This window comes from Rutilus rutilus, assembly GCF_951802725.1.
Source record: "Rutilus rutilus genome assembly, chromosome: 3".
NCBI lineage: Eukaryota > Metazoa > Chordata > Actinopteri > Cypriniformes > Leuciscidae > Rutilus > Rutilus rutilus.
In genome coordinates, this window is record NC_140211.1 from 5,080,779 (window position 1) to 5,096,413 (window position 15,635).

At 40.6% G+C, this 15,635-nt stretch overlaps 1 protein-coding gene across 1 annotated transcript; it reads left to right on the forward strand.

Annotated features, from left to right (window-relative positions):
* Nucleotides 1–239: 239 nt before the first annotated feature.
* Nucleotides 240–2,619, forward strand: LOC311287709 (C-type mannose receptor 2-like; the record flags this gene model as incomplete). The annotated part of the gene is made up of 4 exons (XM_084404724.1): nucleotides 240–276; nucleotides 369–731; nucleotides 1,697–2,050; nucleotides 2,215–2,619. The coding sequence occupies 4 exons, from the start codon at nucleotides 240–242 to the stop codon at nucleotides 2,574–2,576; spliced, it is 1,116 nt and encodes a 371-aa protein (XP_084260850.1). The 3' UTR covers nucleotides 2,577–2,619.
* Between the last annotated feature and the right edge of the window lie 13,016 nt (nucleotides 2,620–15,635).

A 15,635-nucleotide genomic window follows, 5' to 3' on the forward strand; every position in this document is an offset into this window, starting at 1 on the left:
ACGTAGTTTAAATCTGCAGACAGAAACATCAGACTCAGGACAGAAACACACAACCTCTAAAGTAAGAACATGTTCATTCTTCAAATACAATTTGACTTTCAAATGTGAATATTGTCTGAATAATTGTGAATCGAGTTATGCTGCTAAAATGTTTTTATTACATGATCATGTTAAAAAGTTTTTTTGTTTTTTGTTTTAACTTGAGTTTTTGAGTTTTTCAATGTGTTTCTTCCTCAGAAATGGACCAAACTCTATATTTGATTCTTCTTCTCATTGGTGAGTGTGTTTGTTGTATTATTTATGGTTTATAGTTTCATCAGGTTTGACCCTGTTATGAAAAGCATTAAATCAAACGCTCTCTTTCACAGCTCTCTGCTCCGTATCTGAATGTGTTCAGCGTCAGTATCACTTTATAAATGTGGACAAGACCTGGACTGAAGCTCAGAGATTCTGCAGAGAGAAATACACAGATCTGGCCACCGTTGACAACATGAACGACATGAACGAGCTGAAGAAGAGTGTGAATGATGGAGGTGTTCAGAATGTCCGGATTGGGCTGAAGAGGACGAGTGTTGATAAATGGCAGTGGTCTTCAGGTGAACCTGCGCTCTATCTGAACTGGGGATCTGGACAACCTGATGGAGGAGATGAGTGTGCTTTCATGAGAAATGGAGAATGGAATGATGTGTCATGTAGTAACAGCCTGAAGTTCATCTGCAGTTCATCTAACAGTAAGTGCAGCTCCATACAATCACAATAAACATTCATTTATAAAAATATGCACAATATAATGTGAATAAAAATGTCAAAATAAACTGATATTGAACATTTAGATATTTGTTGTTCATAACTGTGGGAATTTGCCATTATGAGCCTAGAGAATTATATTTTCATAATTTTTTTTATTTTTTTAATTTTAAATAGAAAAATATCAAACCATTGTTTTGACAAACATACTGTAAATTGTAATGAATTAATGAATGCATAAAATTTCAACATATAATAGATGTACAACATCTTGCCCCATCTTGATATTTATGAACAAAATTCAGTTATTTTCAGTGTGATTGTATTGTGTTCACTTGTTACACGTATTACAATAAAAAAAATAATAAAAAATATCTTAACACAAACCTGTAAAAATCGTCATTGTTAGATGAACTTTAACTGAACTCACAAAGACAAATTGTCCATTACAATGTGAAAAAAACGATCAGACTAGAAACAAGACAAACACTAATAGTGTTATTATTGCAACATTATTCATTTGTATGTATTATTAGTCTACAATTCAACTACAATTCAACCTTTTGAATAGATTTTTTTGCTGATTTATTTCTAGGACTAGTTAACAAACATTAACCTGCAGTTTAACATCTTCATCTGTTTGATGTGTCTCTCATTCAGCTCTGTGTGTCTGAATACAGTATTCTAGAGAAATGTGTAACAAAACATGATGGAGAAATATAGTTGCAATAAAATTATCACAAAAATTCACAATGGATACTTGATGGTATCAGCAAAATCATCATGAATATAATTTGAATATTTAATATATCATCAGCTGTAGAAACAGTCTTTGAATGACACGTGTTTCTGATGCTTCGCTGTTTTATTCACATTAAAAACCATAAACCAGCATAAGGATGATGAACAAACTGATTTATGAATCTATTTCCATTTGTTTTTCTTAAAGTGAACACAGGACTCGTCTTTGTCAATCAGACGAAGAACTGGAGAGATGCTCAGAGTTACTGCAGACAGAATCACATTGATCTGGTCAGTGTGAGGAACCAGAATGAGAATCAACAGATTCAGAAGTTCATCAGTGATAGTCACATATCTAATGATGTCTGGATCGGTCTGTTCAGAGACTCATGGCAGTGGTCAGATCAGAGTGACTCCTCATTCAGATACTGGGCTTTTGGTGAACCTAATAATGGTGGAGGTGTTGAAAACTGTACATTGCTCAATCCGAATAACCGGTTCACTCTGGGTAAATGGTATGACGGCTCTTGCGACGTCCAAATTCCTTTTGTGTGTCATGAAGGTGAGCAGATCCTCACAAACACACACAATCCATCCATCACCTCCAGATATCTTAAAGTTCACGCTACATATCTGACATGACAGATTCCTCCACAGTGTTTGTTCTGCATGTTGTTTTTGATCAGTCTCTCTCTAGTTTTTGCTTGTGGTTTGTTTTGTGTCCAGATAAACCGATTCTGATCAAAGAGAATCTGACGTGGCCTGAAGCTCTGAGATACTGCAGACAGAATTATACGGATCTGGTCTCGGTTCATTCAGTCGAGATGCAGGAGGAGGTGACGAATGTGGTTAAACGTGCGTCTACTGAGGCGGTGTGGTTGGGTTTACACAACTACTGCCAAATGAACATGTGGCTCTGGTTGAGCGGAGAGATCGTGTGCTATCAGAACTGGGCTCCAGGGAACGGAACGACACCGGAAAACTGCAGCCTTACGAAGAGAAAAGGAGCAGTTCAGTCTGGAGGAGATCAGCGCTGGATCAGCCTTCCTGAGACTCACAAACTCAACTTCATCTGCAGCAGATCTTAGGAGTGAGAAGACGTCAATGTTTGTGTGTTTACTTACATTCACTGTTTTCATCCCTTTTCTTATTTTCTTTTTTAGGTTTAATTAGTTTTTTGGTAATTTCTGAGTGAATCTTCTAATTATATTTTAATAGTCTGTAATATTACTCTGTGTTAATTATCATAACATAATGTGATCTTATTAAAGATTTCTGACATCAATGAATGTTCTTTAGATGTCTAAAATACTGACACAATATATGTGTGTTTTAAGACTCTTTTTGCATATCTGGTTGTTTTTCACTGTTTTTCACTAATCTTATCTGTATCAATAACTGTTGAATATGATTCTGAGCAGCAGCTCTTAAGAATAATCATTATTTGTGTCTCAGGGGAATTAAATTTGGTTTATTCTTAGAATGGCTGAAGTGATGTCACAATAAACTGTCAGTTATATGTAATAAATATGTAAAATGTATATTTGATTGCTGGTGTGTTTGGTTGATATTTAGGATATGATGTCACCTACAAAACATGCATATTTCAGTTTCCTGAAATAAATTAGTGGTGTGAATCTTTGGGTCGACAGCGATTCGATTTGATGATTCATAGGTTTTCGATTCAAGAGTGATTTTCACAAATTCAGAATGATTAAATTCGAGACGATTCACAATGAGATACAATTAAATTAATGATTCGATTCTGAATTTCTAAAGTGCATTCATTAAATTGTTTAAATGCTTCCCTTAATGTGTCTTAGCCATGGTGTGAATCACAGAAACCTTCAGTGGGTCAAAGAGTCAAAATCAAAATAACTTTTTCCATTGATAGATCATGTTAGTTATTAATGATGCGACATCCCTTTATTTTATTATCCAGACTTCTAAATGTCTAATTATTGGAACCTGTATTTGTCCATAAAGCTTCTTGTTTATTATCTTATTTTTTGTGAAACAAACCAGTTGAGTTTTTGCCACTGATAGTCTGAAACTCCATTTATTAGCCCAATTTCAACTGTCTGTCTGACTTTGGTTACATGTTTGATGTTACAACCCATATAGCCCGTCATCTGCATACAGTGGTTTTCCAAAGCATATCATATGCATTGATGGAAGATGCCAGAACCAATGAGGTTTTTATTATTTATTTATTGACTAATTTGTTAGTTTGTTTTAAACCAATATGGAGGCCATGATTGTTCTTACTCTAAAGTGCCCTTCGGAGGCAGATTTATCCTGTTTGGGACAGTTTTCAAATGTTGTTCACTTTCAACACTCCAAATACACTAGCGGTGATGATAGACGCAAGAACCAATCAAGACGCTGCGTTGCAGGCTGTGGCAGGACGACATACTTGATTAATCCAAAATCGAACTACTGAGGTTTGTGTGCAGCTTCGTTATCGTAATGGCAATCGCTTATGCAAATGAGCCAATGGTTTCAAATGGGATTCAAATGAGGGAGGTCATGATTAGAACAAAAACAAATATGACTTAAATTGCAACCTTAGTACTCACACCGCCTCCAACGTCACCAAGGCCCGCCCCAATCGGCCTGACGGGGGCGCTACAGCGGTCAAAAGTATGAAATGGCTCATAACTCCTAAACCGTTAGGCGTAGGCTCAAGTGTCTATCATTGGAATCCTTGGCTCAAGGTGGACAAGATGCATGCCTTGAATTTGCTCACCCTTCAGGCGCCAATTTCGAGTAAATTACGTTTTTTTGAAAAACCTACTTTTGCGAACAACTCATATGTTTTTGGCCTGATCAGAACCAAAACACTGCAGAAATATTCTCTGGACAGTGACTATCAATAATCATCAAAAGATTTTGAACTTTTAATTCACGGTTGCTAAGGGGAACCAAAATGTTTGATGTGACCAGGGCCACTTTTACTTTTAGCTGTAACTTGTGAACAGAAAGAGATATTTTTGCTAAACTCGGGACACATGTTCATGAGCTCAATCTGAGGTCACATGAAAAAATTTGCGATGATTGGCCACTTGGTGGCATTATTACAGGGAGCAAAGTCATGAAAATGGCTATAACTGCACCCAACCGTTAGTCCGATGAAATCCTGAATCCTTCCCGAGTCCAACGATACCAAAAATGCCAGGTTTTGCCTTATAGTTTGTGTAACAGTGTCATTTAGCGCTTAAAAAACTTGCAATTCTCTTCAAAACTGTTAGTCCGATCGAAACAAAAACACCACAGGACATTTGAAAACATAGGTCATTTGCTAAACAATAAAGCCCAAATGTCAAAATTATGATTGGAACTGACAAAAAAATTAAAATAAATAATAATAATCCAATCAATGTCACCCATGGATCATTTTTATGCTCTCAAAAATATAAGTGTCTATACTTCAAAATTAAGTATAGGTATTTACAACAAATTTGAAACACATACTGTATGTATGGGCAGACTTAGAGGACACCTAATAAAAGTGGTGGAGATCAGGCAGGACGTGGACTGTCAAAAAAAAAAAATGTTTCCTTAGTAAATTGTCTGTGTCGGCTGTAAATGGTCTTTTCCATCTATGATCTAAATTTATTTGTATCCCCATTAGCCACTACCTAGGCAGTGGCTACTCTTCCTGGGGTCCCAACAAGTAAAAAATACAAAACTACATTTAATCAACAACAATAAAAAGTCAAGTCAATGAAACATACTAACCCAACATTCATTCCAAATATCCAAAATAAACAATTTACCATAGTCATTAAATGTTCCTTTAAATATTTTTTTAAAACTATTTTTTCTTGTAACAATATGTAATATCAATGGTAAATCATTCCATATTTTCATTCCTCTATACATTACAATCCGTTGTTCTGCAGTGGTTTTCGAAACAGGAAATAAAAAACATCCCTTTTATGCATGCCTGGTGTTAAAATTATAACTAGTACTACTATACTAAAGTTGAGAGTACAGCTAGGACATTAGGAACTCTAGACACAGAAATATTTCTTATAAAATAAAGCAGAGAGACAATCCTTCACCAGTGCATTCTTAGTATATAGCCCTTCTATTACAGTTTAAAGTGAGTCGTGTTGCTCTGTTCTGGACAAATTGTAATTTTTCAATTAGTTCATTTGTTTTTTTCTTAACTTGATGCACTCGACCACACCACTGGGCAATAACACGCGATTCATCCAATCACTGATTGTGCTGCAGTGACTGACACCCCTGAGAGCCAACAGTAGCGGCATATTCATTAGGCCTGCCCACAGGTCGCGCCGGCGCCGCCGCTGTCAGCATGAACAGATGAGAGAACAGATCAGATGAGACATCAGCATGGAACATTTCTCCAGAAACTCCTTGCACTAAATGATAATCATAATCTATCAGGAACTGTGATTGTGTGCACTTGGAAACTTTGGATGCATCAGCCTGGAGTGTTGTCGTCAGAGAGAGAAAGTTGAAGTGGGAATCAGAGTAAAGATTTAGTGGATCCCAGAGTGATAAACACAGACTTCAGAGCCCGCCAAGATGGGCGTGGCCAGAGGCTATAAATTGAGCCCATTGTCCATCAGAGTCTTCAGATTAAAATCTCTTTCAGCGAACCACCACTTTGCTGAAACTCAGGATTAGAAGCCTTCGCCGCCGTTGACGAGCATCCAGCGGAACCAGCCACGGCTTCCTTCGCCGCCTTCAACCTCTGTTCTGCTGAGCCAATCCGGAGCACCGTATCCTTACTAAGGCTTGTGTTCGAATGGTCGAATCGTCCGCTGTATGCTTTTCCCCCGGTCGTGATGCTACCTCAGGTCATCAAATGGATCAGGGAAAGCAAATGTGCAGTGCTTCTTATAGCCCCTCTCTGGAGGAACCGGCTCTGGTTCTCCGAGTTGACACAACTGCTGAAATCAGCCCCGTGGCCGATTCCGATGAGGAGAGATCTCCTCATGCAGGCAAACGGGAAAGGCTCCATATGGACGCCTCTGGGGGTGCCAGTGCACTACCGGGACGGCCAGCAAGTGCTTATGGATCCCCCTAACTGCCTATTCTTCACCGTAGTCTTCCTCAGTACCACAAAGTGCCTATTTTGACCCCTAACCACCTATCCTCTTCTTCATTACCACAAAGTGCCTATGGTGCCCTCTAACCACCTAAACTTCACCATAGTCTTCCTCATTGTCCACAAAGTGCCTATTTTGACCCCTTACCACCTATCCTCTTCTTCATTGCCACAAAGTGCCTATTGTGCCCCCTAACCACCTAAACTTCACCGTAGTCTTCCTCATTGTTCACGAAGTGCCTATTTTGACCCCTAACCACCTATCCTCTTCTTCATTGCCACGAAGTGCCTATGGTGCCCCCTAACCACCTAACCTTCACCGTAGTCTTCCTCATTGTCCACGAAGTGCCTATTTTGAGCCCTAACCACCTATCCTCTTCTTCATTGCCACAAAGTGCCTATTGTGCCCCCTAACCACCTAAACTTCACCATAGTCTTTCTCATTGTCCACGAAGTGCCTATTCTTACCCCTAACCACCTGTTTTTTGTCTCAAGTCACTGCATCTCTAACTCTGTGCCGAAAAGTCATAGGGCCTCAAAATTCAGGATGACGGTAGCCCTGTGAAAAAAAGCCCATTCTCTGGCAATCTTTGAAGCACTCGTTGCTAGAGAATCAGAAATATATTTCTCCATGGCCTCCCTTTCTGGAGCAGAAAGCGAATATAACTTGCCTTTAGGCGGAGACTTAGCTGGCAGTAAATCTATGGCACAGTCATAGGGGCGATGCAGAGGAAGAGAAGAATAATAATAATAATAATTCATTACATTTAAATAGCGCTTTTCTAGGTACTCAAAGCGCTTTACATGAAAGGGGGAATCTCCTCAACCACCACCAATGTGCAGCATCCACTTGGATGATGCGACGGCAGCCATATTGCGCCAGAACGCCCACCACACACCAGCACACGAGAAGCACGGGATTTACTGAACACTTCCTTCAGGTCAAGGTACTCAACTGGCACATTTGATAAATCCACTGCCTCCTCCTGAAACTCAGAACCAGACACAGACGAACAAGCAGACACTAGACAGGACTCATAACACTGATTACTCCATGTGTAAAATGGAGCTCTGGTGCCAGTCCACTCTGGGGTTGTGTTGTGTTACCCAGGGGAGACCAAGAACAACGGGTGCAAGTGGAGAGTCCATGAGTAGAAATGACAAGGTTGACAGTATGATCAGTATGATTGCCTGATGTGGTGAGTGTGATGGGTCCGGTGGTGAGCGAAATGTTGGGGAGTTCTTGACCTTTGAGAGCATGTGAGAGATGTGATCGGAATCTGAAGTCTGTGAGCAAGCTTAAGGTCCATGAAATTACCCTCCACTCAAGAATCCAATAGGGCTTGACAGTTGTGTGTCTGGGTAGACCATCTTAGTCTTACCGGGAGGAGCGTGGACAATGAGGTCTTCTCGGCAGAGATCCCACCCGATTGTAGGCTCATTGTTAATACCGGGCTTGACCCTTTTACTGGACAGGCGTGTAGGAAGTGGCCCACTCCCCCACAGTAGAGGCAGAGTCCCTGGGATCTCCGCCTCTGCTTCTCCTCCCGGGAAAGCCGAGCTCTACCCACCTGCATGGGCTCGTGATCGAAGACGGGGCAGACCGTGTCCCCGCCGCTGGTTCATGGGCCCTCAGCGCCCCCAGGTTGTCTGTTTGGAAGTAGGCATTGTTCCATCCGTGTCAACCGATTATCCACCTTCAGAGCCAGCTCGATCAGGCCATTCAAACTCGTTGGGAGGTCCAGGATGTAGATCTCTCTTTGGACACGGTCAGCCAGCCCACGCAGGAATACGTCCCACTGCGCCTCCTCGTTCCGTTGGCACTCTGCCGCCAAGGTGCGGAACTCGATGGAGTAGTCTGATACGGAGCGGTCTCCTTGGCGAAGGTCGGCGAGTATCCTGGCCGCCTCTCTTCCCGCCACCGCCCGGTCAAACACTCGTTTCATCTCCTCGGAGAGTGCCTGGAACGAGGTGCAGCATGGATCGCCGCTCTTCCAGTCAGTAGAGTCAGAACGAATGCCACTTTAGACCATTCACTGTTGAAGGTTCTGGGATTCAGCAAGAAATGCATGGAGCCTCTAGTTAGGAAGGCTCTGCAGTAGCTGGGTTCTCCTGAATAAGCCTCAGGAAGAGGTAGGTGTGGTTCTGGCTGAAGATTCGGCTCCGGTGGTGTGGGTTGAACTGACGGTGTGGGTGGCGCAGCGGGACCTCTCAGAAGTTGGAGTTGTTGGGTGAGCTCGGACACCTGCGCCACCAGAGCATGCACCGCCCGACCCGTGTTTGTGAGACTGCATCCATTCGTGTAATACTGCGGGAGATTAATTCATCCAGGGTGACCGCTGATACACTTGCTGCATCCATGTGTGGTCAGATCGTTCTGTCACGAATCAATAGAGGATGCCAGATGCAAGTAAAAGGTTTATTTGGAAATAAACAGGAAAGTCAGGTCAGGACTAACACACAAACACGGTGGCAGAAGAGTGGCGCAGGGACCTTGACGGGCTACCCGGTGGTGGTGAATGAGTGATAGGCAATAGATCCGTGGAGTACCAGAGGCGAGAACAATCCAGACCCCTGTTCTGTTGCCTAGTTTTAATAATTTGTCTCCTTGGTTATATTGTTTAGGTAGTCACACCTGTTTCTCTTTTCTTTGATTGGTTTGGTCTTGCATTTAATCTGCTCACTTTCACTCAGTTATTGTCTGGACTTGTTGTTGTAAGTTTTGTGGATTCACCTTTTGCACCATCTTTGTTGAAAAAGAATTACTGAATTGTTACCAATTTATGGATGATCTTACCTGAGTAATTTGTTTTAACTGTTTGTTGGATACCTGTTTCCTGGAGTTTTGTTTTCCTTTTTCTCCCCAAATTCACATCATTTAACTGCTATTGTTACTGGCTCCTGTTGTTGTTTCTTAGCTTAATTAAATTAATATATTTTACTATTATTGACTATTATCATATTGAAAACTCTACGATTAGACATATCAGATCCCCCCCTTGTTCAAACTGATGGTGATCTACAATAACAAAGTGACCTGAAATCATTAATTTTCAAAGTGAATGACTGTGAATGTGAATGTGAATGTGTGATTTCAGAGAGGTGATTTGCTGCTCGTCCATTGTGCATTATTCTTTTTCCTCTCTTTCTTTGATCCTTAGCTGTCATCTGGGGGAGGACGACCTCGCAACCAGTATGCTGCTGTAGATGCCGCAGGATTTCGAACTTGTTTGATCGCTTGTCTCCATGCTTTTCAGTCTATGGCGATTACTCTTGCCTGCTGTGGGTCAAGCCACTGGTTTTTCAGATCTTCTTCGATTTGCTTACTTGGTGTAAGATAGGAGGAGGAGGAGACGGTTGTAACTTTGGGAACTTTTGCTGAACACAAGGCAGCATAGAACAAGCATCTTCACTCAGCCAGCGCCCGAATCACTCTGGCAAAAAAACACATATTCAACCCTAGGGGTTAAAACAGGAATACCCTCCCCAGACTTTGGCCTTGTGAGACTTGATTTTCCTGCTTAAGCAAAAGCTGAGATCAAACCCCTGCAATAAAGCAATAAAACACACCACTGGAGAGAAGATCTCAAAGAAAGAGCACAGAACCCTGTCTTGTCCAAACTATTCTCCTTCCTTATCTATGCATCCCCCTTTCCCTCATCCCTTCCTTTCCCCCTGATTCAAGTCACAGAAAGTTCAGTGAGAATGTTTATAAATCACATATGATGTGTCTTGTGAATCTTTTTTTTTTTTTTTTTTTATGTCTCAGTGCATTTGGTAAAATTTCATTGCCACTTTTTGGGTGGTGTCTCTTCAAGATATCTGAGAATCCTCTCCCCCGAAACCAGGTGTTTGTGTAGTAAAATATTTACAACCTTTTGATCTGGTCTGGGAACTTGAGTACTGGGTACTGGGTACTGGGGAAGTGGCAGAACAGTCTTTGGGAATATGTAACCAGAAACCCCCCCTGCAGTGCTGTGTCAGTGTCTTCCCGAGTCTTACACTCGTAACACACTCACACACCACTGTGTGTCTCTGTCAGGTGTGCATTTCTTACTCTTAAGCCCTATTCGGACGGGACTAGTTCGTTTGAGTTACAATTCTTATCAACCTACGTCTGTGATTTCATGTACGGATTCGGACGGGACTAACATCTCCGTGTTTATTACCGAGGTAGGAGTGTCTGTGTTTTACATGTGGGCATTGCAGAAGATCACGTGTTCAGAATGCGTGGATTGCGTATGAAATTTGATCAAATGTATTTTGAAATTAAGTACTTTTAAAATGAAGCACTTTGAAATATAAAGTAAACCGTCCTAACGTATTTAGTGTTTTGTAAACATTTTATAAAAATTGTAGTATAAAAAAACTAAACATACATTTATCATCATGATTTTATAGAACTGGGTTCTTATAATAAACCCACTGGAATAAAAAGTTTTAACTTATATAATTTACACGTTATGTAATTAAGTGCAGAAATGAAAGTAATCTTACCTGAAACTGATATTACAGTAGCCAGTCTTAACAGTTTACGTGATTTGGCACTTCTTGTTGATTTCATTTTTTTAATTCTTCGCAGTGTACCGAACACATCTACATCCATTATCGGTGCGCAAAAAGCAGAAACTTGAATGCCGGCGCGATAGCGAGAGATTGTACGGTAGTTCACGTTGACCAAAACACACAAGAAAAAAGCGTTTTGGAAAAAAAAAATGTTCGGCAATCACAGACATTCGCATTCGGACAGGATTAGATTTCTCTGAGGACCGCCAAGTTTGACGAAAAACAGTAGGCAATTTGTTTGAGGTCGTGTGAGAAAATTCAGACAGGATTAAAATCTCAAAGTACGTCTGTGAAACAGAAATTTCTCTAACGTCCCCCTGTGAAACTAGTCCCGTCCGAATAGGGCTATAGAGTCATCTTTGAGCAGTTGATGTCATGCATTTATAATTTCTGAATTGGCTTCTAATTGTTTACTTGTGTAAATTACATGATAAATTTTTTACCTGACAAATAAAATGTTATATTTGTTTTAGTCTGGACTCTCCTGAAATCATTATGACCAGTAGATTATGAGGAGGCTGGTGCTACCGCAGATCTGTGTCCAGGATAGGTCAAACTAAATGCGCATATGAACGGAACAGTAGGCAAGTGATCTGAAGACCTTTTGATTTCTGTCTATCACTGACTTGGCAAGTTGCTTAAGTATGGAAGTGGCTAAATAAACTAAACTTTTTTGTACGAGTGAGACGTAGGCAACCGACTAAAGAGGTATTAGCAAACCCTGCATCCTCTGACCAAGATCAGACTGGCAAGACTCTGTCCGTGAGATCCACGTAAACCCGGAGCGTGTGATTTGATGAAGACGCACATAATGATAATTATTGTGTCTCTAAGAGGCTTGTTGCCAGGCCTGAGAGTTTGTGAGGACAAATGTGAGATGTTCAAACTGACCAATCAGATTATTACAACTTTTCCCATCGTACTAAAGGTGTGACAATTCATAGATCCCCGATGTACACACATCGTTACCTTCAGACCTTGAGCACTATCAGCACCTCTGTACTGCCCTACAAAGGCAAAAGACCTTAACTTGCTAGAGTGTGGAACTGAGAAAAAATATTTTTAGTTGTCCCGCCAAATTAATTATAGGTAGGACCCTGGAAATCTGGCAAATAGATGTTTTAGTAATGAAAATTATATACATAAAAAATCTTGAGCTCAAACTTGACTTTTGAGCACTATTTTAAAGTTACTGTACTCTGCCTTTGTATTGTCAGCAAAAAGTGAGAAGTCATGCCAAGGCAAAAGGCAGTAACTTCCACATTATCAATATTTGGTTGCTGATCACCATTAACAAAATCATTATTGTAACACCTGTATAAAATCTAGTGATCATGGCATTTGTTTTGTATGATTTACAATTATTATAGCCATCTACTTATTGCTGTCCTGTGCTTTGGTTGCATTCTGATGGCATTATTAATACATTTGACATGACAAAATACCTCCATAGATTAGTCCAGCGTTAGCTCTACCGTGTTTAAGGCGGTGCTGAAGGTTTTGGCACTCTGCCAGCTAGATGCATGGGTGTTTCAACCAGGTCCGGTACCCGAACTGTGTGAGGCAGGGCTTTAGTTCTTTGTTGTATTCATCTGCTATAGCATGTGTAAAAAATTTCTGTCAACTCTGCATAATCCTTTGCGATCGATATCGCACATTTTTTGATGGAGTGGTTTCAGACCATACTAATTGTTCTGACCGCATTTGTGCAGGACAAAGCTCTGAGGACATCAGAAGTTACAGGGACTGATGGCAGCTGTACAAAGTACGCAGGCTACACCGTAATTAAAAATTTTAATGGACCGTAAAACAAAGGCAGATAACCGTACAATCTGGTAGGTAGCATTATTTGATAGAACACCGGCACAATAACTTCATATTGACGCGCGGCTAAACAAAGGCAGAGTACCGTAACTCAATTTGAGCGTTCCAAAACAAAGCCAAAGTGGGCTTTTTTCTCATGGGCTTTTGGAAGTTACTGTTAAGACAACTCATGATTTTCTCGAAAAAACAACGGAATTGATTCAAGATACTCATCCACATAATAAAGGAGGTCTTAAATGTGGCAAAAATATAAATAACTCATTTTCGACCAAAAACAAAGTTACGGTCTTTTGCCTTTGCACGGCAGTGTATTTAGGAATTCTAAATGGTCCTTGGGGTAAGAAAGAGGGGGTTGAAACAGTAGAAGCAAATGTCTTTGTTCATTTTCAAATATCTTTGATTATTTTCAATCCTACTGCCTCTTAAAGGAAACCCACTATTGAAATAGTCAGCAAATACATTACAGCCCTATCCCACAGTCCACAAAACCTGAAAATCTTCTTGGAGGGCGACGCTCTCTCACTGGGTACCTCCGAGAAGGAGGAGACTCAGACATGCCCTCAGCTCCAGTAAAGTCATCATCAGGGTTTTCCACATCTAATGTGAGCGGCTGTAATTCAAGCATTTCAGCCTCTGCCGACCCAGACGGATGGACAGTGTAGCAATCTGCTTTGGGCCTTGATGGGTCAGCCAAGGGTGCCGTCCTGTCCAGCAACTGATCAACATGTCATCTGTGCATCAGCCCATCACCAGTCCTGACCTTGTATAACAAAGGGCCTGTGACATCTACGATGATTCCTGGCATCCACTTTGAATCTCTGGTGTGGCTTCTCATGTAGACCAAGTAATTTAGTCTAAATTCTCTTACTGTGCCAGGGCATTTTTCAGCATTCAGCTCCTGTCTGCGAATCATATCACCACCACGGTCAGGAAGCAGACGATCCACGGCAGTGGTGAGTCACTGATTCATGAGCAACTCAGCAGGACTTTGTCAAGTCAAGTCAAGTCATCTTCATTTATATAGCGCTTGTAACAATGTAGATTGTTCCAAAGCGGCTTTACAGAGATACAAGGATAGTTTAAAGTAACAGAGATTGTTTGGGCTTTATAGCAGTTCTTGAATAAAGTTCTTTTCCAGCTAAAGTTAATTTGATTGATTCACTTCCGTCGCAACGATCATTAGTTATTAATAGGGGTGCACGATTCAGAAAATTTCACGATTCGATTCGATACCGATTTTTAGTCTCAAGATTCGATTCAAAATCGATTTTCGATTCAAAAACGATTCTCGATTCAAAAAACGATTCACAGTAGGCCTATGTAAATGTAGTTGACTTTTTCCTGTGTGATTGCAGTAGACATACAATTTAGAAGAAAAGAAATAACAAATTAAATGAAGTTTTATATTACTTTGTCTTCATAAAAACTTTTGCAACTAAACAGTGCAAAGTGCCAAGCTTTGGCCAGCTTTCAAATACATTTAATTCAAGTTTAAATTAAAACTTAAATATATATTTTTTTACATGTAGCTTTAAAGTGCTGTAATCAGATCAAACAAACAATACTGCTAAATGTAGTTTAAGGAGTAGGCTATTGGCGGCAAAATAGGCTACAGAATATTTCGTTCTGTATTGACAGGTGCAATTTTTGAAAATCGATAATAAAAAAAATACAATAAGCCTACATTATATCTGCATTTATGTCAAAACCTAGACTTTCAAACATCAAAATGTAATTTATTAATATGAATATTCGTGTCAAAATGACATATATAAACATTCTATTTTGCCTGGAAACGCTTCCAACACGCTTGCGTGTCGCGAGAAAAATAGGCGTCGGTTCTATTTCATGCACTCGTTTTCCGCACGACTCGGGCCACACCTGAGACGCGCGTGTCACGCAGGCTGTGTGCAAGCTCTAACCTGCTAATGGGAGCCGAAATAAAAACAGACACGCCACACAGCCAGCCTTCCTTCTGCTCCGCTTCTGCTGCACTTCTTCTTTTGGCTATGACAAGAGTGTGCAGGCGTAGTGCAAGTGTGAATTCGATGCTGCGCCATCTATGGGAATGGCAAGCTAGACTCATTTCAGGACAATACCAAAAAATATATATTTCAAAAAAAAAAAAAAAAAAAAAAAAAAAAAAACAAGAATCGATTTTTGGAATTCTATGAATCGATTTTGAATCGATTTTGAATCGGTAAAGTTTGAATCGCGATTCATATGTGAATCGATTTTTTTGCCCACCCCTAGTTATTAACTTAAGGGCCGCTAACACGACACCGTTTTAACAGGAAACTCTACACAGACTTAAAATGCAAAACCTGTGAGAACGCTGATGGCGTGCACATGCGTATTACGAGTTCAGTCTATTGGTATGCACGTCTGAACACATGTGCGCAGGTTTGTAATTCCCTACAAACCAAGCCTTAAAAAACTACTTGTCTGGCCTTAACATTTTTGATATTAGCACTTCGGGGTAGATACGCGAACCGAATTTTCCTGACAACGCTTTATCTGTAGAGTGGTAAAGGGATCCTCCATAAGGAGAAACTAGTTTGCACTTTAGCACCCCGCTATGACATCGGGTCCAGGCGCAGGTCCTTCATCAGATCTGGATACGGCCTGGATCCGGCAGGCTGCTGGAAAACCTTGGGATAAACAAAAACACAAA